The sequence below is a fragment of the Hemiscyllium ocellatum genome, chromosome 29, assembly GCF_020745735.1.
Source record: "Hemiscyllium ocellatum isolate sHemOce1 chromosome 29, sHemOce1.pat.X.cur, whole genome shotgun sequence".
In the NCBI taxonomy this organism is placed as follows: Eukaryota; Metazoa; Chordata; class Chondrichthyes; order Orectolobiformes; family Hemiscylliidae; genus Hemiscyllium; species Hemiscyllium ocellatum.
This window is the reverse complement of record NC_083429.1, coordinates 15,566,484-15,591,031: the sequence shown is the minus strand read 5'-3', so window position 1 is coordinate 15,591,031 and position 24,548 is coordinate 15,566,484. Positions and strand designations below refer to the sequence as shown.

General features: G+C 42.2%; 1 protein-coding gene across 3 annotated transcripts in view; it reads left to right on the top strand.

The window, feature by feature from the left end:
* The first annotated feature begins 344 nt into the window (after positions 1–344).
* Positions 345–24,548, top strand: part of aplp2 (amyloid beta (A4) precursor-like protein 2) — a 208,939-nt gene continuing 184,735 nt past the window's right edge. Inside the window, exon 1 of one of the 3 annotated variants that reach the window (XM_060846945.1) lies at positions 345–471. In XM_060846945.1, the coding sequence (XP_060702928.1) occupies positions 403–471 (69 nt within the window). In that variant the 5' untranslated portion in view covers positions 345–402. The remainder of the gene's footprint in view (positions 472–24,548) is intronic. The other 2 variants (XM_060846944.1, XM_060846946.1) reach the window with 2 other exon arrangements.

Below are 24,548 nucleotides of genomic sequence, written 5' to 3'. Positions count from 1 at the left end.
TGAAGGGTTTTTTTCCGTGCTGTATGACTCTATAACGGGATCTGTGTGTATGTGTGAGGAGGATTGCACGCAGGACTGGGTGTGTATGCAAGTTACGAGGATTGTGTGCAGGCCAGGGTTGCGCTGGCGGGTCGGGAGCGCGCAGTGGGCGGTGTCGCGCTGGCGGGTCGGGAGCGCGCAGTGGGAGGTATCGCGCTGGCTGGTCGGGAGCGCGCAGTGGGCGGTGTCGCGCTGGCGGGTCGGGAGCGCGCAGTGTGCGGCGTCGCGCTGGCGGGTCGGGAGCGCGCAGTGGGCGGTGTCGCGCTGGCGGGTCGGGAGCGCGCAGTGGGCGGTGTCGCGCTGGCGGGTCGGGAGCGCGCAGTCCAGTCAGACGGGCGGAGTGCGGTCAGGACAGGGACGGTGATGGCTGCCTCGGCGGTGATCTCCTTGTTGTTGCTGGCGGCGGTGTCCGCCCAGGGCGCCTATGTTGAGGTAAGGAGTGTCCCTACAGACAGCGGTACTGAAGGCCGTCTCCCATCGCCGGGATTTCCCGAAAAATCCCCTTCCCCAGGCCAGGGCTGCGCTAGGCCTCAAACCCTCTGCCCCCCTCCCCAATCCCTGGGCCGCGACGGGCGGTACCTTGGCCCGGAGTAGGGGGGTGGGAAGGGTGCCTCAGTTATCGGGAATGGGGGGGGGGGAGGGGGAAGAGAGGGTGTCTCGGTTATCGGGGTGTCCCGGTTATCGGGAATGGGGGGGGGGTGGTGAGGGTGTCCCGGTTATCGGGAATGGGGTGGGGGGATGAAGGGTGTCCCGGTTATCGGGAATGGGGGGGGTGGGTGGTGAGGGTGTCCCGGTTATCGGGAATGGGGTGGGGGGAGGAAGGGTGTCCCGGTTATCGGGAATGGGGGGGGGGTGGTGAGGGTGTCCCGATTATCGGGAATGGGGGGGGGGGGGTGGTGAGGGTGTCCCGGTTATCGGGAATGGGGGGGGGGTGGTGAGGGTGTCCCGATTATCGGGAATGGGGGGGGGGTGGTGAGGGTGTCCCGGTTATCGGGAATGGGGGGGGGGGGGTGAGGGTGTCCCGATTATCGGGAATGGGGGGGGGGGTGGTGAGGGTGTCCCGATTATCGGGAATGGGGGGGGGGGGTGGTGAGGGTGTCCCGATTATCGGGAATGGGGGGGGGGGGATGAAGGGTGTCCCGGTAAACAGAGCTAGCCCCGGTTATCGGGAATGGGGGGGGGGTGGTGAGGGTGTCCCGATTATCGGGAATGGGGGGGGGGGGTGGTGAGGGTGTCCCGATTATCGGGAATGGGGGGGGGGGGATGAAGGGTGTCCCGGTAAACAGAGCTAGCCCCGGTTATCGGGAATGGGGGGGTGAGGGGTGGGGCGGGGGTGTCCGGGTTAGGTCTCCCTGGCTGGAGGGTAATGCGGTCACGGAGCTCCCGGGCTGGGTGTGTAGCTCTATCCCAGCCCCGGGTCTCGCTGCGGTCGGAAACGGCCTTTTCCGATTTGTGTCCAGTAAATTGCCGCTGAGCCTGTACTGCAGCTCATACTGATCCCTGGCCAGGCTCGGGGCTTGTTTCTGTTGGAACATCGCTCATGTTTTGTTTTGCCTAATTCTGTGCAGCTTAATGTTTAAGCAGTGATTCAGTTCGTATGTTGCTTATACACTGTTTTGGCAACGAAGTCCTGGGCTGTTGAACGTTTGCAAATGGTCGCGCTCCTTTCTTTTCTCGCTTGATGTCGTTGGAGAGCATTTCCTTTATTTTCATTGACCTGAGTCGTATCTTTGTGTCTGCAGAGGAGCCTCCTCAAATAAGATTGCCTCTGAGGAAAAAGGATAGTCATTTCCAAGTGATGATCTTGCACTATGTGCTAGAGCGAGCAATCGTTTTTTCCAGGCATCACCGTTAATGCAGGCTATTAATCAAACACATCACCAAATATCTGAAACCGTTTCTGAAAAAAATGACTTGTAAGCGTGTACTTTGCATGATGTATAAATACAGGTGTGCCAGCTGGCAATGATGCAGCGGTGCGGCTGTTACTTGGTGCACTTGGCACACTGCTGTTTCACTGCTTTCTCTGCTCTCCTTTCACCTTCACAACATTGCGTGCATATATTAATAGGTGAGTTGTACTTCCGGACAACCACTCATTACAGCATAAAACGCTTTAGGCTCTTCTAATTTTCTGGCTCTCTAAAGGAACAATTCACCTCATTCAACTGGATTACACTTTCTCCCCAAACAGTGCATTATGTCTTTTCAGGTAATTTAGTTTCATTTCAGTTCCTCAATTGACCCTGTCTCCACATTCTCAGACAGTGCATTTGAGATCCTAAGCACTGACAGCATAGAAATATTTTTTTTCATGTTGCTTCATTTGTAAAGTACCTTAAATCTGTTCTTGCTGGTTCTTGATCTTTTTACCATGGGGAGCAGTTTTCTGTATCCACTCTGCCCAGACCATTCACTATTTTGAATACCTTACCAAATCTCTCCTCAGCCATCTCTCTCCATGCAAAACTCCTATTAATATGACTGAGGTTCTTCAACCCTAAAGTTATTTTTCTGAATCTTTTCTGGATGCTCACTTCTTTCTTCTTGGATGCCCAGAATGGAGTACAATGCTCCAGTGTTTCATACAGGCTTAAACATAACTTCCCTTTTTAAAAAAACTGTATCTTTATTGATCAAGCTCAAGATGCATTATTAACCCACTCAACCTACCCTTACAACTTCAGTAATTTATTTACATCTCCACCCAGGTACCCCTTCTCCACTCCCTTTGTATTGTTCTCCAGGTTCATCTGACCAAAAGATTAATTTCATGTTTATCTGCATCAAATTTCACCTGCCTTGTGCTCTCCGTTCCACCGGTTTTCAAATGTGTCCCTTTGAAGACCCCAAGTACTACCCTCTAGAAAAAGAACAGGAAATGACTTCACAGGAAATGACATCACCAACCCAAAGAAACCCAAACATATAAATAGAAAACAGGAATTATCAGCAGTGCTTTGCCTGAGGCCCACTAAAGATGTTACCTAGTAGAATGGTGAAATGTCTGGAAAGAACCTTCCAGCTCAGCGAGCAAATTTACACCAATACTTAAGTTTTGATGACCCACAAAAGTTGAAATTGCCCTGTACAACAAGGTCTATTTTGTTACATGAACACATGTGGAAGAGCAAGGATCCTAACATTGTCCCAGGGCAAACTCTACTGAAAATCTTACTTGTGTTTGAGAAACAAACATTAGCTGCTACTACGTTTCTTCACTTTTGTTAACCATATCTTTTTGGAAAAACATAAGTTTACAGCTGCTGGTATGTCTTTTTGCAAGTCAGCATTTTGGAATATTTGAGATGAAGTCTATTAGTCACAGTCGAGCCTTTAACCCATGGAGTAACCTAGTACAAATGGCCACTGATGGAAACCTTGAATCTGGATCACATCAAACATCTATTTGTTATTAGTTGGCTTTTATAGCATTCATATTAGTATATTTAGTTTTTGATTTCAGATTAAAAGTTTTCAGACTTAAAGGTTTGTGTAAAAGCAAAATACTCATCTCAGGCAGCATCTTGTGGAGAGAGAAACATTGATGGCATGTCTTCAGAATTATTCTGATGAAAAGTATCAGCCTAAAACACGAACCTGCTAAGTATTTCCAGCATTTTCTGTTTTAATTTCAAATTTCCAACATCTGTAGGATCAAACCTTTTGACTTAAAAAGTCAGCAGAGTGGATGCCTGTTTAGCAGATGTGTGCTTTCCACTGGCTACATTTTAATGTTGAGGCTGCTGTGAAATTCATTTTGAGTGTTTGCTGAAGAGACAGAAGTTTTAATATTCAAATAGATGAAGGCAAAGGAACTGATGAAGAGATTTTGGAAGAGGATGGGGTAAACGTAACTTGGGGCATTTGCAACTTTGAAGTGAAATGCTGATGAGTTGGCAAAGTATTGTTTTCAAGTTGTTGCTTGCACTTATTTCCATGTCCTGCATTTGCTACTGGGCAACACAGTGAAGGACAAACTTTAATTTCTTCAATACCAAAATAGTCAGAATAGTGTAAGAATGTCTACGCAGGTTAAATGTTGATATGTGACCCTGACTAATATGAATGTATGTTGCAAAAAGCATTGGTCTTTAACAATCAGATCAAACATCTTGGCTGAGAGGCAGGTTTACAAAGGAGAAATTCACCAAATGTACCCATTGCATGCTCTAAAAGTGTTAAAGTTTGGATTTTGTATTAGATTAAATTGCTGTGCTGTTGTTTAATGACACAGTATATTGTGTGATGCATTACAAAAAGATCAAAAGACAGCCTACAAGGTAATTTAGTTTGTTTTGTCTGCATGTGATAGTAGCTGCAAGGTTGTTGTGAGCAGTTTTGGAGATCGCTACTTTTTAAAAGCTTTCTAATGTTGTGAAGTTATCTTGTTGGTTTCCTTTATAGAACATACCCAACAACTTTCAAGTATAGATGTTTGTGAAGCTGGAGACGTACTTGAAATTTGTTTGATTGTTTCACAGTGTATGGTATTAATGTTAAACCTTGACTCAAAGGAATACTCTTTATAACTTTTGAAAGTAGTAAATGGGACACTCGTCCACTCCATAAAGAAAATGTGAAACCTGTCACCCAGAATCTCCACCACTTATTCATTGGTCCATTCAGGGAGCTATGCAATTTTGAGTGAGAGGAGACACAATAGGATTTAGCATGATGCCTCCAGTTGTTGAAAATTAACTCAGCAATGGCTCATAAAATCAAATTACCAAATGAAAAACAATATTGGGGAGTGTCATACTATTTTGAAAACAAGGACAAGAAGACTGATTTGTACCCTGACTTGATAAGCGTGGTACAGTACTGGATATTGGACTGTCTTTCTGTGTTTTTACACAGCGTGGTACCATGTACTTAGTAGCAATAATGCACCACTAGCAGTGGTCTCCCAAGCATACTCATGATTTATATTCTTGAAAGATCTGTACACTTAAATATTATAACACAAGCTCGGTTCAATTGCTGAACAAAGCCCAGGGCTTCAAGCTAGAAGGAGTACACTAAGGTTTTCAAGCACATTTTTCATTTACTTGGCTTGAGCAAAAATGAAGACTAGGAAAAATTGACCTTAATTAATTTGAACAAATTACAGGGTGAGACTAGTATTGAAAATTATGGAAGCTTTTTCAGGGCTCAAGACTACAGGGCTAATTTGTGATAACTTTAAAATAGGGATGGTAGAATGGGGAGGATAAATTCTTTTGAGACTGTGGAATTTGTTTGTTAGGTTCATGGTGAAGGCAGAATCAATATCACCATTCAATGTTTGATTAAAGGGATTTGGAAGGATATGCAGTTGAGCTGGATCAATGTGTTGGAACTATTTACTCATGAATGGTAAACACCAACTCTGGTAGGAGTAAATGGCTTAAGTTTTTATTACAGCTTATACATATTTCCATATTATAAAATAGTAAATAGTAGACGTGTTGACACTCGTGAGAGTTGGCTGATCATAATTCAAAATCTCATACATTTTAAAGAACTCCGTGCAATTCACAGCATGTTAAAGTGTGAATGGACAGTTATTCTGATCAGATTGGAAAATTCAAGCATAGATAATTCAAACAAATTTGTTTTTACAAATACAGATGATTTCATGTGCATTGTCATATGACATTGCAAACCTAGATTCAGCTTACACATCATGTCATGTACCCCTCCTTAGCACAAGCTAGGGTTAGGAAGAGGTGGCAGAACATAAATCCCATGAGTGCTGAATTTCTGCAACAATGACCCATAGAGGGGAGCAACCAAATGCAAAACTATAGAATAAGTAGTTTCAAAAGAGGAGTGAAGAAGTGCAAGTTTGTGTATGAAATAGATAGGAATTTTTGACATGGTGTAATCCACCTCACGTCCCAGGATAAGTGATACGAAGTAGCAGTGTAAAATATTTTGAGGGGTGAACTGAGAGGTCACAGGTGATCATTTAATTTTTACTATAAGTCATTGTAGTAAGTCATTCCAACTCATTCCAACATTTCTCAGTTCCAATTCCTTTGAAACCTCTTTCATCTCATCCAGAATGGTGACTTTTTCTGCCTTAAGCACTAACTCAAAATAATTCCATAGCCACTCATGCTGAAATAAACCAAAGACATGGGATGAAATAGAATTAATTTCCTGCAAAGGAAATTTTAGAAGCAGGATCTCTGGAATGATGATTTTGGGCATACACATTCATCAATACACAAATAGTGAAATGGGGAAGGAAATCTGCCTTCCGAAAAATGGGGTACCAAGGGCGATGTGTGATAATTGAAAAAGGGCTGAGAGCATTGTCTTTCAGGTAGGGTTGACATTAATGCAGTATCAGAGAGCAGAAACAAAATTAATGAAACAATAGATTACAGATTTGAGGGAAGGAGAATTTAAAAGAATTAAGTTGGCCAAAAAATGGTTGTGACAATTGAGGTTAAGGCAGAGACAGCAGTCATTAGGTCATACCTGTACCTGTTTTCCATAGGAGCAATTTACCTCATGCCCCTGGTCTGCTTTCTCATCAAAGCCCTACACGTTTTTCCTTTCAAGATTATGATCCAATTTTATCTTACATGCCACGTTGAATCTGTTTCCACCACACACACACAGTGCATCCTATATTCTAACCACTCATTATATGAAAAAGATTTTTCTCATATTACCATTGATTTATTTACCACCAACTTTACATCTGTGCCTTCATGTCCTTAATTTTTGCATCAATGGGAATTTTTTCTGATGCACTCTGTTCAGAACCCTCATTTTGAATATGTCTATTAAATCTCCTCTCAACCTTCTCAGTGGAAAAGAATTTCAACTTCTGTTGACATAATTGAAGATTCTTACTCTTGCAACCATTCTGGTGGTTTTTTTTAAACACCCTTCTAATTCTTCATTATCTTCCCAGAATTGGGCACTGCATTCTAGTTGTGAAGGAATCCGTGTTCACACAAGTTTAATACAACCTTCTTGCTTTTACATCTGTGCTATTATGTTGAAAAAGTAGATTAGATTAGATTACTTTTGATTAGATTAGATTACTTATAGTGTGGAAACAGGCCCTTCAGCCCAACAAGTCCACACCGACCCGCCGAAGCGCAACCCACCCATACCCTTACATTTACCCCTTCACCTAACACTACAGGCAATTTAGCATGGCCAATTCACCTGACCCGCACATCTTTGGACTGTGGGAGGAAACCGGAGCACCCGGAGGAAACCCACGCAGACACGAGGAGAATGTGCAAACTCCACACAGTCAGTCCCCTGAGTCGGGAATTGAACCCGGGTCTCAGGCGCTGTGAGGCAGCAGTGCTAACCACTGTGCCACCGTGCCGCCCAATTGGAATTGGAAGCATGAATTTTTATATCCCTGCTAGCCACTGGAGAGCTCCTGGAGGAGAAGCTAATGTTGTTCCTTTGTTCAAGGAATTTAGGGATAATTCAGGAAACTATAGACCGTTGAGTCTCACATTGGTGGTTGGGAAGCTGTTGGAGAGAGTTCTTAGGAATAGGATTTATGTGCATGTGGAAAAACATGGCCTGATTAGGGATGGTCAGCATGGCCTTGTTGTAGGGCAGGTCATGTCTTACAAACCTGATGGAAGTTTTCAAGAATGTAATGATGAAGGTAGAGCAGTGGATGTTGTTTACGTTAATTTTAGTAAGCTTTCAACAAGGTCCTTCATGTAGAGTCATCCAGAAGATTAAGATGGATGGAATCCACAGTGATTTGGCCATGTGGTTTCAGAATTGATTCATCCATAGAAGATGGAGGATAGTGGTGGGAGAATGTTTTTTAGACTGAAAGTCCATAGCTAGTGGTTTGCAGGGATCTGTGGTGGGACCTTTTGCTGTTTGTGATATATATAAATGACTCAGAAGAAAATGTAGATGAGTAGGTTAGTAAGTTTGCAGACAACACAAAGACTGGTGGAGTTATGGATAATGTTATCTCTGGGTTGTTACCCATGTTCACCTGCTCGCGAGACGAGAAGTAGGGAGAGAGAGCAATTGAACCCATGGCTACAGGGATGGTGCAGGAGGGAGGCATTGAGGTACCTATATAATTTGGGGCTCATTCTGGGCTAGGTGGTACGTCTTCAAATGGGATGGTCTACACCTGAACCAGAGGGGTTCTAATATCCTTTGGTGCTGGTGGGGGGGAGGGTGGGGTGCATTTGATAATGCTTTTCGGGTGGGTTTACACTAATTCAGAAGGGGATGAGAACCTGAATTGTAGCTGCAATGTACAGGAGGTTGAGAAGAGTGAGGTCGTGAATAAGATTTTGAGGTCACAGGAAGGTGGTTTGAAGTGTGTTTACTTCAGTGCCAGGAGCATCTGGAATAAGGTGGGTGAACTTACAGCATGGTACCTGGGACTTCATTTCGGAGACATGGATAGAGCAAGGGCAGGAATGGTTGTTGCAGGTTCCGGGGTTGCCCGAGGCTGCAATCGAACCCGGGTCCCTGGCACTGTGAGGCAGTGGTGCTAACCACTGAACTACCGTGCTGCCCTAGAGTTCTGCCTGGATGAGAGGATATGAGCTAGAAGGAGGGGTTAAAAAAACTCACATTGTTTTCTCTTGAGAGGCGGAGGCTGAGGGAAAACTTGACAGAAGTCTATAAAATTGAGATGCATTGATAGGGCTGAGAGTCAGCGTCTTTTTCCTGGAGTTGAAATGTCTAATACTAGGAGGCATTCATTAAGGTGAGATGGGGAAAGATCAAAGGAACTGTGAGGGGTAGTTTTTTTTACACAGAACGGCAGGAGTCTAGAATGCTAGGGATGGTGATGGAGGGAGATATGCAGGGCATTTCAGGAACTTTCTGATAAGCATAAGAATATACAAGGATTGGAGGGATATAGGCTAAAGGCAGGCAGAAGGGGTGAGTTTAATTTGGTGCCATGTTCAGCACAACATCATAGGCCAAATGGCCTGTTTCTGTGCTGTGCTGTACTGTTCTACATTGTGTCATAGAGTCATAGAGATGTACAGCATGGAAACAGACCCTTTGGTCCAACCCGTGCATGTGACCAGATAACCCAATGCAATCTAGACCCACCTGTCAGCACCTGGTCCATATCCCTTGCTTGTCTATTGTTTAGACAGAGAACACAGGGGGCTATCACCTTCAACATATTGTCTAGCTAACATCAATTGTTACAGTTAACCTGAGAATGCAAATTAAAAAAAAAGTTTTTGTGATTTACACATGAAAGAAGTGAAACTATCATGGTATTCGAACAGATGAAACACTCAACAGACAATCAAGGTATTTTTCAATGTATAATTTCAGTTCTATCACACTGTAAGTTTTTGCTATAAATTCTGTGCCTTACAATTGTGTCCTCCACAATCACCTGATGAAGGAGCAGTGCTCCGAAAGCTAGTATGCTTCCATTTAAACCTGTTGGACTATAACCTGGTGTTGTGATTTTTAACTTTGAACACCCCAGTCCAACACCGGCATCTCCAATTCATAATTTTGTAAACCTCTATAAGGTCATCCCTCAACCATCGATGCTGCAGGGAAAACAGCCCCAGCCTGTCCAGCCTCTCCCTACAGCTCAAATCCCCCAAGCCTGGCAACATTCTTGTAAATCTTTTCTGAACCCTTTCAAGTTTCACAACATCTTTCTGATAGGAAGACCAGAATTGCACGCAATATTCCAACAGTGGCCGAACCAATGTCCTGTACAGCCGCAACATGACGTCCCAACTCCCGTACTCAATACTCTGACCAATAAAGGAAAGCATACCAAACGCCTTCTTCACTATCCCATCTACCTGCGACTCCACTTTCAAGGAGCTTTGAACTTGCACTCGAAGGTCTCTTTGTTCAGCAACACTCCCTAGGACCTTACCATTAAGTGTATAAGTCCTGCAAAGATTTGCTTTCCCAAAGTGCAGCACCTCACATTTATCTGCATTAACCTTCTCGTCCCATTGGCCTATCTGATCAAGATCCTATTGTAATCTAAGGTAACTTGCTTTGCTGTCCACTACACCTCCAATTTTGGTGTCATCTGCAAACTTACTATCTATACCTCTTATGTTCGCATCCAAATCATTTATATAAATAAAAAAAGTATAGGGAAAGCGCAGCAGGTCAGGCAACATCCAAGGAGCAGGAGAATCGCCGTTTCAGGATTCCTGAAGAAGGGTTCATGCCCGAAACATCGATTTTCCTGCTCCTTGGATGCTGCCTGACCTGCTGCGCTTTTCCAGCAACACATTTTCAGCTATGATCTCCAGCATCTGCAGTCCTCACTTTCTCCAAAACGTATAGGGACCCAGCACTGATCCTTGTGGCACTCCACTGGTCAAAGGCCTCCAGTCTGAAAAGCAACCCTCCATCACCACCCTCTGTCTTCTACCTTTGAGCCAGTTCTGTATCCAAATGGCTAGTTCTCCCTGTATTCTGTGAGATCTAACCTTGCTAACTGGTCTCCCATGGTGAATCTTGTTGAACACCTTACTAAAGTCTGTATAGATCACATTTACCACTCTGCCCTCATCAATCCTCTTTGTTACTTCAAAAAACTCAATCAAGTTTGCGAGACATGATTTCCCATGCACAAGGCCATGTTGACTATCCCTAATCAGTCCTTGCCTTTCCAAATACATGTACATCCTGTCCCTCAGGATTCCCATCAGCAACTTGCTCACCACTGACGTCAAGCTCACTGGTCTATAGTTTCCTGGTTTGTCCTTACTATCTTTCTTAAACAGAGGCGCCGCGTTAGCCAACCTCCAGTCTTCTGGCACCTCATCTGTGACAATTGATACAAATATCTCAGCAAGAAGCCCACCAATCACTTCCCTAACTTCCCACAGAGTTCTAGGGTACACCTGATCTGGTCCTGGGGATTTATCCACCTTTATGCGTTTCAAGCCACCCAGCACTTCTTCCACAGTAATATGGACATTTTGCAAGGTGTCACCATTTATTTCCCTACTTTCTAAATCTTCCATATTCTTTTCCACGTTAAATACTGATGGCAAAATACTCGTTTAGTATCTCCCCCATTTTCTTTGGCTCCACACAAAGGCCGCCTTGCTGATCTTTGAGGAACCCTATTCTCTCCCTCTTTTGTCCTTAATGTATTTGTAAAATTCTTTGGATTCTTCTTAATTCTATTTGCCAAAGCAATTTCATGTCCCCCTTTTGCCCTCCTGATTTTCCTCTTAAGTATACTCCTACTGCCTTTACACTCTCCTAAGGATTCACTCGATCTATCCTGTCTATTTCTAACATATGCTTCCTTCTTTTTCTTAACCAAACCCTCAATTTCTTTAGTCATCCAGCATTCCCTATACCTACAGCCTTTCCTTTCACCCCAACAGGAATATACTTCTCTGGATTCTTGCTATCTCATTTCTGAAGGCTTCCCATTTTCCAGCTGTCCCTTTACCTGCGAACATCTGCCCCCAGTTAGCTTTTGAAAGTTCTTTCCTAAAATTGACCTTTCTCCAATTTAGAACTTCAACTTTTAGTTCTGGTCTATCCTTTTCCATCACTATTTTAAATCTAATGGAATTATGGTCGTTGGTCCCAAAGTGCTCCCCCACTGAGTGTGTTCTATGAATAACTGTAGATGGGTGTAGTTTGGTATTTAGAGTTACTTGGATTGATAGATAATTACAAATGAAGCTTTCACGGTTCTAATGCTTGAAAGAAAGATGGATAAAGAAAATAAAACAATTTGCAGGAAAAGTTTCCATTGTAGAGTTAATACAAAATTGCATTAACAGAAGACTTACAGAAGAGAAAAAGGAATCTATACAACTAGCAGACTATATCTTTTAATACATCTTTGTAGTGATCAGCATGCTGTTACAAACAGCCTGTGCTTGCGCACCTCAATACTGCGTCAAACATGAGGTATGATTGTGTTATTCGGCAATGTATACAAAATACTAATTACTAAATGCTTTGACCCTGCTAAGAACTACATTTGAAATAGATTTAAGATCAACACTTCAGCAGTATGTGAAATTCATTTGCACATGATGAAAACTACATATAAACACACAGGGCCCTCTGGCAAACATAAGCCCATCTATATATTGCACCTTTTTCATGAAAGAAAGTGTCATGGACACTGGCAATCCCTGCTGTATTCCCTATGGCAGCATCCTGGCCAAGTCAACCTGCCTGGCATGAGTTTTTGAGCTAAATAAGATGAGCAGTTACAGTTCTGTGCATCTCTATGTCAACCATGGTCCAACCTTCACATTCATACTTTGCATAATTTAGTGTCCTCTTTCTAAGTTTGGTTTCTGTATGAATCCTGATGAATGAGAGACAAGAAGCTTTGCCATTGTTATTCCTTTTGCCAGTGTTTAGTCATATAATTCTTGATGATGCACCACTTTATGATGGAGATGAGCGAATACAGCACATTTTTCAGCAGTTTAAAGAGATTCAAGAGAAACAGGACGATAAGAATTGGTTTTAATGAATTTGGGGTATAATTAGCTTGAATCAAAATCGGTTATATACTCAAAATTTGTTTCATGCCTCCAGGAAATGCTTCCAAGAGCCTTGTTTTGCGTTCCAACAAGGCTTGCTTGATTGATTTCTGGGAAATCAAGTGGAATAAATAGCTAATGTTAGTTGGAGAGCAGCTAAGTAACAGCAACAATGATATGGTTGAGTTCACTGTAAGAATAGAAAAACGTAGAGTCCAAGATAAAGGTATTGGCCTGAATAAAGCCCGAGTTCAACGATTAATGGTGGCAATGTAGACCAAGTTAACTGGCCAGTAAATTTAACAAGCTGGTAAATGAATCAGGATTGGGAAACCTTCAGATAGATAGATAAACAGGCCCTTCAGCCCAATAAGTCCATACTGACCTTCTGAAGAGCAACCCACCCAGACCCATTTCCCTGCATTTGCCCCTTCACCTAACACTACGGGCAATTTAGCATGGCCAATTCACCTAACCTGCACATTTTTGGACTGTGGTTGGAAACCGGAGCACCCGGAGGAAACCCACACAGGGGCACAGGGAGAATGTGCAAACTCCACACACAGTTGCCTGAGGCGGGAATTGAACCCGAATCTCTGGCATTGTGAGGCAGCAGTGCTAACCACTGTGCCACCACGCATGAGTAAGTTTCTGTAGTGCATCACAGTGTTGCTTTCTGTGGAGAAAGAGATTAAAACTTTTTTGAAACTGAAAAAGGAAAGCATGGAATGACAATGTGACTGTTGGTATGCCATATTTGTTACTGGAAGTTGGATAGTCATGAGACATAATTTCTGCCTTCTCTTGGAATTTTTAAACAATGGGAAGTTGCTATGGGTCAAATAGTTTAAATGGTAGATAATTGAGAAACTTTTCTGGCCATCAACAGACAAAGTGTATAAGATATGAGCAGGTAGGGAAAGAGTTAAGTTTAGGGTTGCTTGACAAAGGCTCAACCTGCATGACTTTGACCAGATAAGAATTTGCAGTAAACAATGAGGTGAGGGAGGCAAGGGTAGTGGTTTAATGAGGTAAAGAACTTCCATTGTGTAATGCCAGATGGCTCGGTCTTTACTGTTGATGCTCACCGATTGTAACAGTCACCCAATCAATATAGGTGTTACATTATTTGGATGTTGCTCCTGTAAGTGACTATATAATTCCTTAAGAATCTGCTGTCCGAGAGAAGATTGAGAACTCATGTCTTTGTGTACATAGTGATTGCTCTCTCTCCGTGGCTTGGAATAAAGGCAAAGAAGATAGTGCCAACTGGATGATGCAACTTGCAACCCAAATTTGTTGATGGAATGGTGAAGCTGATTAATGAGGGTAGGGCAGTGGATTTAGCCAACAGAACTTACAAAAGCATTTGGCAAGGTTCAATATGGTAGGTCCAGAAGATTAAATTACATGGAATCCACGGTGAGTTGATAAGTTGGATACAAAATTGGCTTACTGAGAGAAGTTGGAGGGTCTTTGTGGAGGTGTGGTTTTCCGACTGGAGGCATGTGACCAGTGATGTTCCACAAGGATCAATACTGGGACCATTGTTGTTCGTAATATATATGAATGATTAAGATGGAAATGTGGGTGGTCTGAATAGTACGTTTGCAGACAATATGAAACTTGGTGGAGCTATGGGTAGCAAGGAAGATTGTCAAAGGATACAGCAGGAGATAGAATAGTTAGAAAGTTGGGCAGAGAAACAACAAATGAACTCAATTGGACAAATGTGTAGTGATGTATTTTGGAAGGTACAAGTGGAAAGTATACACTGAATGGAGTGGAAGTCCTTAGCTGCCTGAAAGTGGCAACTCAAGTGGATAAGGTGGTAAGGCGGACAGCATGCTTGCCTTCATCAATTGGGGACACTGAGTAAACAAGTTGGCAAGTAATGTTGCAGCTGTATAAAACTTCAGTTAGGTCACATTTGGAATATTGTGTACAGTTCTGATCACCACACCATAGGAAGGATGTGGAGGCTTTGGAAAGAGTGCAAAAGAAATTTACCAGGATGTTGTCTGAGTAGGAGGGTATTAGCTATAGGGAAAGGATTGTTGGATTGTTTTTGTTGGAGTGTCAGAGGCTAAAGGATGACCTGTAAGAAGAATGATAAACTAATGTATAACCCAATGAGAGGCATAGATAGGGTGGACAGTTGGAGACTTTTCCCCAGGGTGTAAATATATAAAATATTGGTTCGGCTGCTTTTGGAATATTGTGTGCAGTTCTGGTCTGCCTCCTATAAGAAGGATGTTTTGAAACTTGAAGGGGTTCAGAAGAGATCTACAAGGGTGTTGCCAGGGTTGGAGGATTTGAACTATAGAGAGAGGTTGAATAGGCTGAGGCTGATGTCCCTGGAGCGTGGAAGGCTGACAGGTAATCTTATAGAGGTTTATAAAATCATAGGCATGAATAGGGTAAATAGACAAGGTATTTTCCCTGGGTTGGGGGGAGTCCAGAGCTAAAGGTCACAGGTTTAGGTTGAGTGGGGAAAGATTTAAAAGGAGCCTAAGTGGGAACATTTTCACGCAGAGGGTGGTATGTGTATGGAATGAGCTGCCAGAGGAAGTGGTGGAGGCTGGTACAATTGTAACATTTAAAAGACATCTGGATGGGTATATGAATAGGAAGAGTTTGGAGGGATATGAGCCAAGTCATAGAGATGTACAGCATGGAAACAGACCCTTCGGTCCAGATATCCCAACCCAATCTAGTCCTACCTGCCAGCACCCGGCCCATATCCCTCCAAACCCTTCCTATTCGGGGACTAGATTAATTTAGAATACCTGGTTGGCATGGATGAGTTGAACTGAAGGGTCTGTTTCTGTGCTGTACATCTCTATGATTAGGGGCCATAGGTTTAAGGTGGCGTGGGGGAGAGGAGGAGTGGGTGAAAGGGTTGGGGGCGTGGGGTGGGATGGAGTAAGTTTGCTTGCTGAGCTGGAAGGTTCATTTTCACACATTTCGTAACCATACCAGGTAACATCTTCAGCGAGCCTCCGGATGAAGCACTGGTGTACCCGCTTTCTATTTTATGTTTGGGTTTCCTTGGGTTCCCAACAAAACCCAAATATAGATAGAAAGTGGACTACACCGCCAGTGCTTCATCCCGAGGCTCACTGAAGATGTTACCTAGTATTGTGACGAAACGTCTGAAAATGAACCTTGCAGCTCAACGAGCAGCACACATCCAGAACGTCAACCTGAGCAACAAATCTTTTCAAAACTCGGTGTGGAGTATGGTGTTGGGAGGGGTAAGGTGAAGGGGTTGTGGGTGGGGGTGGGATGGGTGTGTGGGCTGGGGGTTGATGTGGTTGTGATGGGAGGTTGTGGGGATTGGTTTGGGTTGGGGGTTGGAAGAGTTTAAAGGCAAGATGTTTTACACAGGGTAATAGGTGACCGGATCATACTACCAGGGAAGATGGTAGAAGCAAATATGATAGCAACATTTAAGATGAGTTGAGATAGACACACAGGCAGACAGCATCCATGGAGCAGGAGATTCGACGTTTCGGGCATAAGCTCTTCTTCAGAAGAAGGGCTTATGCCCGAAACGTCGAATCTCCTGCTCCTTGGATGCTGCCTGACCTGCTGTGCTTTTCCAGCAACACATTTTCAGCTCTGATCTCCAGCATCTGCAGACCTCACTTTCTCCACACAGGCAGACAGGGAATATACAGATATAGACTGTGTGCAGACCGATGGGATTAGTTTAGAATTCATTGTGGTTGGTGCAGATGTGGTGGGTTGAAGGACTGTCACTGCTGTACTGTTCTATGTTCAAAGTAGATAGTTTGCTGTCTTTTGGCTCTTATGAGCTGTGTAAGTGTTTGGAGTTCAGCTTTTGTCCTTACAGGTTTTAGATTACTTACAGTGTGGAAACAGGCCCTTCGGCCCAACAAGTCCACACCAACCCACCGAAGTGCAACCCACCCATACCCCTACATTTACCCCTTACCTAACACTACGGGCAATTTAGCATGGCCAATTCACCTGACCCGCACATCTTTGGACTGTGGGAGGAAACCCACGCAGACACGGGGAGAACGTGCAAACTCCACACAGTCAGTCGCCTGAGTCGGGAATTGAACCCGGGTCTCTGGCGCTGTAAGGCAGCAGTGCTAACCACTGTGCCACCGTGCCGTCTGTCATACATATGCACACTGGTAACAGGCTGAGTGTGTTGAACAGTTATCTTACATAAATGTTCATTTTAAGTGGGGGCAGAACTGCCTATGTATTGTAAAGTAGAAAGTTAGCTTGTTTCGCTTTGAAAATTGTAGTCCTCTGTTTTTGTACTTGATGTAAATTAAGCCAGTTTGTTGGTTTACATTTATGCTGCATTATGTTCGCATGATAAGCCATGTCATATCCTTTAAAGCAGGTGATTGCATTCGCAGGATTACAGAGGCCAGTATGTGCAAAGACCTTTTGTTTCCTAGGTTACATTATAGTTCAGTTTGATATATGGCCACAAAATGGAAGATTAGTATTGTGGAGAATAAGGAGGTAGGGTTATTTCAAGTATACAGCATTTGTAAACTGCCTTAAAAATGGAAGTACAGATATCCACCTGGCTACAGACATGACAAAAAATGTTGAATTCTAAGCAGAGTTAGTTCAGAAAATAATTAGAACGCCAAGTAAATAAGTAACTGGAGCCTGGACAGCTACACTCGAGCCGATTGAAAGAGGTCAACAGGGATCTAGTTGTGCTGTGGTCACAATGTTTTAATCTGTCTGAGATTTGGAAATAAACCAATGTCTCAGCTTCTTTATTTATAAAGACAGAGGTGAATAAACTGGTTCTCAACAAGGTGAGTTGGCTTCTAAATCATAGTTAATGTTGAGCCAACTACTTCAACCAAGGCATGTTTAGTATTCATTATATGTGAATATAATCTCATCCAGGAGATGCATGCTTCACTGGTTGGGCCACATTTATTGCAGATTCTTAATTGCCTCTGAGAAGCTGATGCTGAAGCTGTTGAATCACTGCACTCATTCACTGGAGATCCTTAGACAGCGTCATCTGAAACCACGACCAGTTCCATCTAGAAGGACAAGGGCAGCTTATACATGGGAACGCCACCACTTGCAACTTCCCCTCTAAACCACTCACTACCCTGACTTGGAAATATATCACTGTTCCTTTACTATTAGTTTAGAATCCTGGCATTCCCTCCCTAGGAATATTGCGGGTCAACCTACTGCTCATGGACTACAGGAGTTGAAGAAGGCAGTTAGCGTTAGGCAATGCAATGCTGGCCAGCCAGCCGTGTCCATGTCCCACAAGTGAATCAAAAGCAAGGCCACTTGGTTTTTCAAATTCTGCATTCTGTTATGGACCAGACCAAGCAGCCTCAAAATATTTTGAGATATTAGCATAGACCCTGACTTTTTCTTATTTTAAAGATACATTTAGGGTGCTTATGTACCAGATGTGATTCGATTGGTCAGACTATTCTGAGCAAAACATTTAATTTTTACATTACAGTTAAAATACAGATGCAAAAAATGAAAGGAAAGAATTGACTTAACTGTAACTCTTATTGAAATGCTTAACTAAATAATATAATCTATTACTAATTAACTGTTCCAACATAGTAACATCCCATAAACACACCCTTAGCTATGGCAAATTTAGTAAAATAGATTGTCACATGTAATTCTAGCAGCAGAATGAGAGCCCCAGCTTTTAGCTGTAACAGAGGAATAAGAGCTTTCAAATCCAGTTTCAAGACCCCAGCAATTGCAGAAAGCTGAATCTTGGTTCTGTGGGAGCTTGACCACCCCACCCTTGAGCTCTAAAAGAAAAAAAATCAAGGTCACAATTTCATTGGGTTTGAGCAGACTGCTGACAACCTCTGTCTCAACGTTTCTTAAAAAAAAAGACAAAATGAGCCTCTTAAAGCCCTAGTATTAGATTAGATTAGATTATTTACAGTGTGGAAACAGGCTCTTCGGCCCAACAAGTCCATACCGCCCCGCCGAAGCGCAACCCACCCATACCCCTACATTTACCCCTTATCTAACACTACGGGCAATTTAGCACGGCCAATTCACCTGACCCGCACATCTTTGGACTGTGGGAGGAAACCGAAGCACCCGGAGGAAACCCACGCAGACACTGGGAGAACGTGCAAACTCCACACAGTCAGTCGCCTGAGGCGGGAATTGAACCCAGGTCTCTGGCGCTGTGAGGCAGCAGTGTAACCACTGTGCCACCATGTCGCACTTCACCCTTTTTAAAAAAAAGAAAATCTATTTGCAAAGATGGCTTTACTTCTAAAATTCTTCAGCCTTATGCTGTTATACATTGCAATGCATACATATTGACTCTAAACATGCAAACATTCACAACTGCAGTCCATTTGAGTCTATTTCTTTCCCGCCACCAAATGCCCCTGTCTTTATTCATCAAAGTCGTGACAATGTGTCAGCAACTACTTTCTCTTGTCTTGCCATGTGTATAATTTTCAAACAGAATGGCTCCATCTAAGCAGTATTTCCTATATCTGCACCATGCATAATTATATTAGTACTTCCCAGCTTATTCCCACATATGTTGATTGTAATTACTCTCGGGTTATTTCGATTTTTCTCTGCAAGGTAACTCGGTAATTTATCTTAATTTTTGAGAACTTCCTCATTGTCCAATTTAATTTGAGGAAAGTCCAATTCAGAATCATCCGAACTTAGTTCTTTACTCTGGATTGTAACCAGTAACATATTCTCCTTTTGCTTTTCATCCAAATCAAAATACCTTTTGAGCATTTTCACATGACAACACAGTGAGATTCCATTCTATCTGGTGCTGTTACCGAATAATTCACCTTACTCAATTTCCCTTTGATTTGATAAAGCCCACTAAACCTTGCCTTGCCTTTTAAAGATTCATTACCTCTGTAACTGCGACAAAAGTTTATCTCCACTGGGAAAATTATGAATCTTTGTTTTGTTTTGTCTTGCTTCCTGTGTCACCACATGTTATGCTACTTTTAAGTCTAGCCAACTCACCCGTTCTATTTAATCTTGCCCTAAAATTTGACACATGGTCCAAATATGTGGTGTCTGAATTCTGACTCATCAACTTGTCCTTAATTAGTTTCATTAGACCTCTCACCTCATCCCTAAAAACTAGTTCAAATGGACTGAATTTAGTTCATTCATTAGGTACATCCCCAGTTGCAAGAAGTACAAATGGAATTCATTAGACCCAGTCCTCTGCATAATCTTGACTATAAGCTGTCAACATAATCTTTAAAGTTTGATGTCATTGTTGTGGTGCTCCTTGCAATTCTGGATGGTATGCAGTGGATTTGAATTATTTTATTCTTAAGCTTTCCATAATTCCTTGAATAATTTTGATGTAAAATTTGACCCTTGATCCAATTGTATTTCAATTGGATAGTCCGTAACTGGTTTCCAAAAAAAAAATTGAGTTACTCTCCTACACTTCTTTTAGCCATGATCTTGCGTAATGGATGGCCTCTGGAAATGTAGACACATCCATTATGGTCAACAAATATTGATTTCCACTTTTTGTTTTCGATAGAGGTCCTACGCAATAAGGCCCTTTTAAAAGGTTCCTCCAATGTGGGAATAGGTATTATCACTGGTTTTATCACTGCCTGAAGTTTTCCAATTACCTGACATGTGTGACATAGCTGGCAAAAGTTAACTACATCCTTGTACAGTCCAGGTCAAGAAAAATGTTTTTGTGTTTTGGCTTGAGTTTTCCGTTCTCCCAAATGACAACCTCCCAATAATTCATGTGCTACCTACAACACTTCCTTTCTCTAATCTGCAGGTGAACAACAGAAAGATGAAACACTAAAGCAGTTGTATAAATTAGCATAAGCACAGAAAAATCTGAGTATATCCCAGAGTGTCATTATTGTCTTGATGAACTTCTGTCCATTTCTCCTCTGCCTGAATATGTGATGGTTTCCATTTGTACATCAAGATTTTGCTTTGAAAATAATGATGATTTGGGGTACACTCAGATTTTTCTGTATCTGTGCCTTTTTATATAATAGCTTTAGTGTTTCATCTTTCTGTTGTAATTCAAATAATTTCTCTGAAAATCCACTTTATCAGCCACCTGTTGTTGCTTGTATCTCAACCATTTGATCAAATGTAGTTTCTGATCATTGAACTTCAACTTCCTTGTCCTTATTCTTTGATTTCTCCTCCTGTTTACACTTATAGCTTTGTTATCACACAGTCAGGAAAAATTCCAGGATGCACTTCCTGTAACACGTCATTTGTCTGATTTTCCACTAGCTTTTCAATCACAATAGGCATCACTCTCATCTGTGATCCAGCTATATAATTATCAAGGATAAACGGTATTTCTGGAACTGAGAATTTCTTTATTACTCCACCACTACTTCACTATTTTTCACTGGATTCTCCAACGTTACCTTATATAATGGAACACTGCTCTTCTTAACATGAATTCCATGCATTACCACTTTTTCTGGCAGTAGTCCTGATCTTTAAGTTGTCATTGTCTACAGGAATAGTCGCAGGGGACTGGAGGATAGCAAATGTTGTCCCCTTGTTCAAGAAGGGGAACAGAGGTAACCCTGGTAATTATAGACCAGTGAGCCTTACTTTGGTTGTGGATAAAGTGTTGTAAAGGGTTATAGGAGACAGGATTTATAATCTAGAAAAGAATAAGTTGGTTAGGGATAGTCAACGCAGTTTTGTGGAGGGTAGGTTGTGCCTCTGAAACCATCTTGAGTTCTTTGAAAAGGTAACCAAGCAGCTGGACGAGGGGAAAGTGGTTGTTGTGGCATTTATGGATTTCAGTAAGGCATTTGATAAGGTTGCCCACAATAAGCTTTGCACAAAATACAGAGGCATGGGATTGAGGGTGATTTAGCGGTTTGGATCAGAAATTGGCTAGCTGAAAGAAGACGGGGGTGGTGGTTGATGGGAATTGTTCATCCTGAAGTTCAGTTACTAGTGGTATACTGCCAGGATCTGGCAGTTAACGTTAGAAGTTATGTTAGCTTTTACTAGTAGAGGGATTGAGTTTCGGAGCCACTGCTGTTTGTCATTTTTATAAACTACCTGGAGAAGGATGAGTTAGTAAATTTGCTGATGACGCTAAGGTTGGTAAACTTGTGGTTAGTATAAAAGGATACCGTAAGCTACGGAGTGACATAGATAAACTGCATAGCTGGGCTGAGAAGTGGCAAATGGAAAAGTGTGAGGTGATTCACTTTGGGAGGAACAACAGAAATACAGAATACTGGGCAATGAGCAGAGGCATCTCGGGGTCCATTTACTTAGATTCCTGAAGGTTGCCACCCAGTTTGATAGGGCTGTAAGAAGTTATGTTAGCTTTTACTAGTAGAGGGATTGAGTTTCGGAACCATGAAGTCATGCTGCAGCTGTACAAAACACTGGTGCGGACTCATTTAGAGTACTGCGTACAGTTCTGTTCACTGCATAATAGGAAGGATGTGGAAGCTTTGGAAAGGGTTCAGAGGAGATTTATTAGGATGTTGCCTGGTATGGAGGGAAGGCCTTATGAGGAAAGGCTGGAGGGACCTGAATCTGTTTTCATTAGAAGAAGTTTGAGAGGTAACTTAATCGAGATGTATAAGAAAATCAGAGGGCTAGATAAGGTGGACAGTGAGAGCCTTTTTCCTCGGATGGTGATGGCTAGCACGAAGGGGCATAGCTTTAAATTGAAGGGTGATAGATAAAGGAGAGATGTCAAAGGTAGTTTCTTTATTCAGAGTAGTAGGGGCATAGAACGCCTTGCCTGCAACAGTAGTAGACTCGCCAACTTTCAGGGCATTTGAATGGTCAATTGATTGACATATGGACAAAAATGGAACAGTGTAAATTAAATGGGCTTCAGATTGGTTACATAGGTCAGTAGGTTGAAGGGCCTATACTGCACGGTAATGTTCTATAAATTACATATTTAATCTCTCACCAAAGATTGATTTGCTCCCATATCTTTTAAAATCTTAATTTTTTTTACTTACTCCTGACATACATGAGTAAATCTTACCCTTGCAAGTAAAGTTTTTGAGATCTTGCGCTTTCTTCTCAGTGAATCCCTGGTTGTGTTGTACCTTTTATAGCTTTTTAGCTTCCACTGTGCTTACTTACATGCTTAACCTGTTTGCCCACATCCATCCTTCAAGTGCTGCTTCTAAACCACTAACAATGCAATTTCAGATGACCTACCTTAATCACAGTGAAAATATCTATTTTTTTTTACTTCTCTCTCAAAACATCTGTTTGTCAGAGAAACTGCTCAAATCTATAATTAAATAAAGTCACTGAACACAGGGATTTCAGTAGACCAAAAAGTGTCTGCATGTCATGTCAAAGGGTAGGCAATACTTGAACCTGATTGAACATTTCGAGGAGTGACTAAAGCACTGATCACGTAAATGTCTATGGTTGTTTATATGGACTTCGAGAAAGAATGTCAAAGTTCCAACTGACTTATGTGATATTAAATTTCATACAGTTCAGGACAAAGCATTAATAAATTGATTGACAGAAAATAAATGAGTAAGGATAATGCACAGGTACTTTGCCAAATAGAGGTAATGGTATGCAATAGGGAGCTGCACTGAGTACTCAACTGTTCACTTAAAAATTACGACTTTGAAAGATAGAGAGGCAGATATTCCAATTTGGAATTGAAATAGAACCAACCTTCATGGGATGTCAGGATATGTAGCTAAGCTAAAATGGAACAAAAGATTGACAGGAAAAGTAATAACGAACAGTGGGTCATCTTCAAAGGTGATGTCTCATGTTTAGGCGAGGTATACTCCAGTAAAACAACCAAAATCAAGGCTCCTTAGATAATTTGGGGAGATAGATAATATGATGAAATAACAAAAGTGGATAATGTATTTCTGGAGAATTCTTTGAGCCAGAAAGAGGACAAATACAGTAAATTGAAAAAGAACATTGAGAGGAGAAAGTGAGGACTGCAGATGCTGGACATCAGAGCTGAAAATGTGTTGCTGGAAAAGCACAGCAGGTCAGGCAGCATCCAAGGAGCAGGAGAATCGACGTTTCAGGCGATTCTCCTGCTCCTTGAATGCTGCCTGACCTGCACTTTTCCAGCAACACAGTTTCAGCAAAGAGCATTGAGAGTTAACATTTTGAGTGAAGTGTAACTCTTTGGAATGTAAAAGGGAATCTGCCTACAGGCATGTCGACAGATCAGGATTTTCTTTAAGGTAGACATGTTCATTTGAGGTGAAGAGGGTGATATATTGAATGAGAAAGTTGGCATCGTTGTTTTTGTAGTAAAGGAGATGAAAGTGAGATTTGATTAAGGTATCGAAAATCAGCACGCAAAAGCTGTTGTTATTAGCTACTTTGACAATGGCTAATGGACACAGCTTTAAGGATTTAAGCAAAAGATTAAGGAGGGAAGAAGATTTTCACGCTGAGTGGTAATGACCTGGAACATGCTGTCTGAGAGTGGCAGAAAAAATCAGTGATTTCAATAGGAAATTGATTGGAAAAATCAAGGAAATAAAATTGTCGGATAAAAGCAGGGAAGAACACAGATTGGATCTGTATTGTAATGTCTAAGGCTCAACAATGAGGGTTGAAAGAGATTTACAAGTCCATGTGTATGTGGTTATGTTATTATGGACAGCGATGCAGGCCTTAGTCCCTCTGCAGTAAACAATTTCAAGATACTGTTAATGAAAAGGTGGTATGGTCTCAAACATAATCAAAAAGGCTGATATATTGCCTACCTTTAAGTTTTTTTAATGATTCTATTTGATCATGTCTCCACAGCACGTCACAGTTGAACCCAAACCTTCTGGCTCAGACATCACTTCCATTGAACCAGCAGACTTCTATATCTAGAAGTTGCAAATACAAGTTAGTGGATGTTATGTCTCAGCTATGCAAGGAATTAATTAAGTGGAGCACTGTAAGCGGTTCTGGGAACCCACCTGAGGGACATTCTAGCTTTGGAAGGAGGATAGAGTAGATGAATGAGAATGT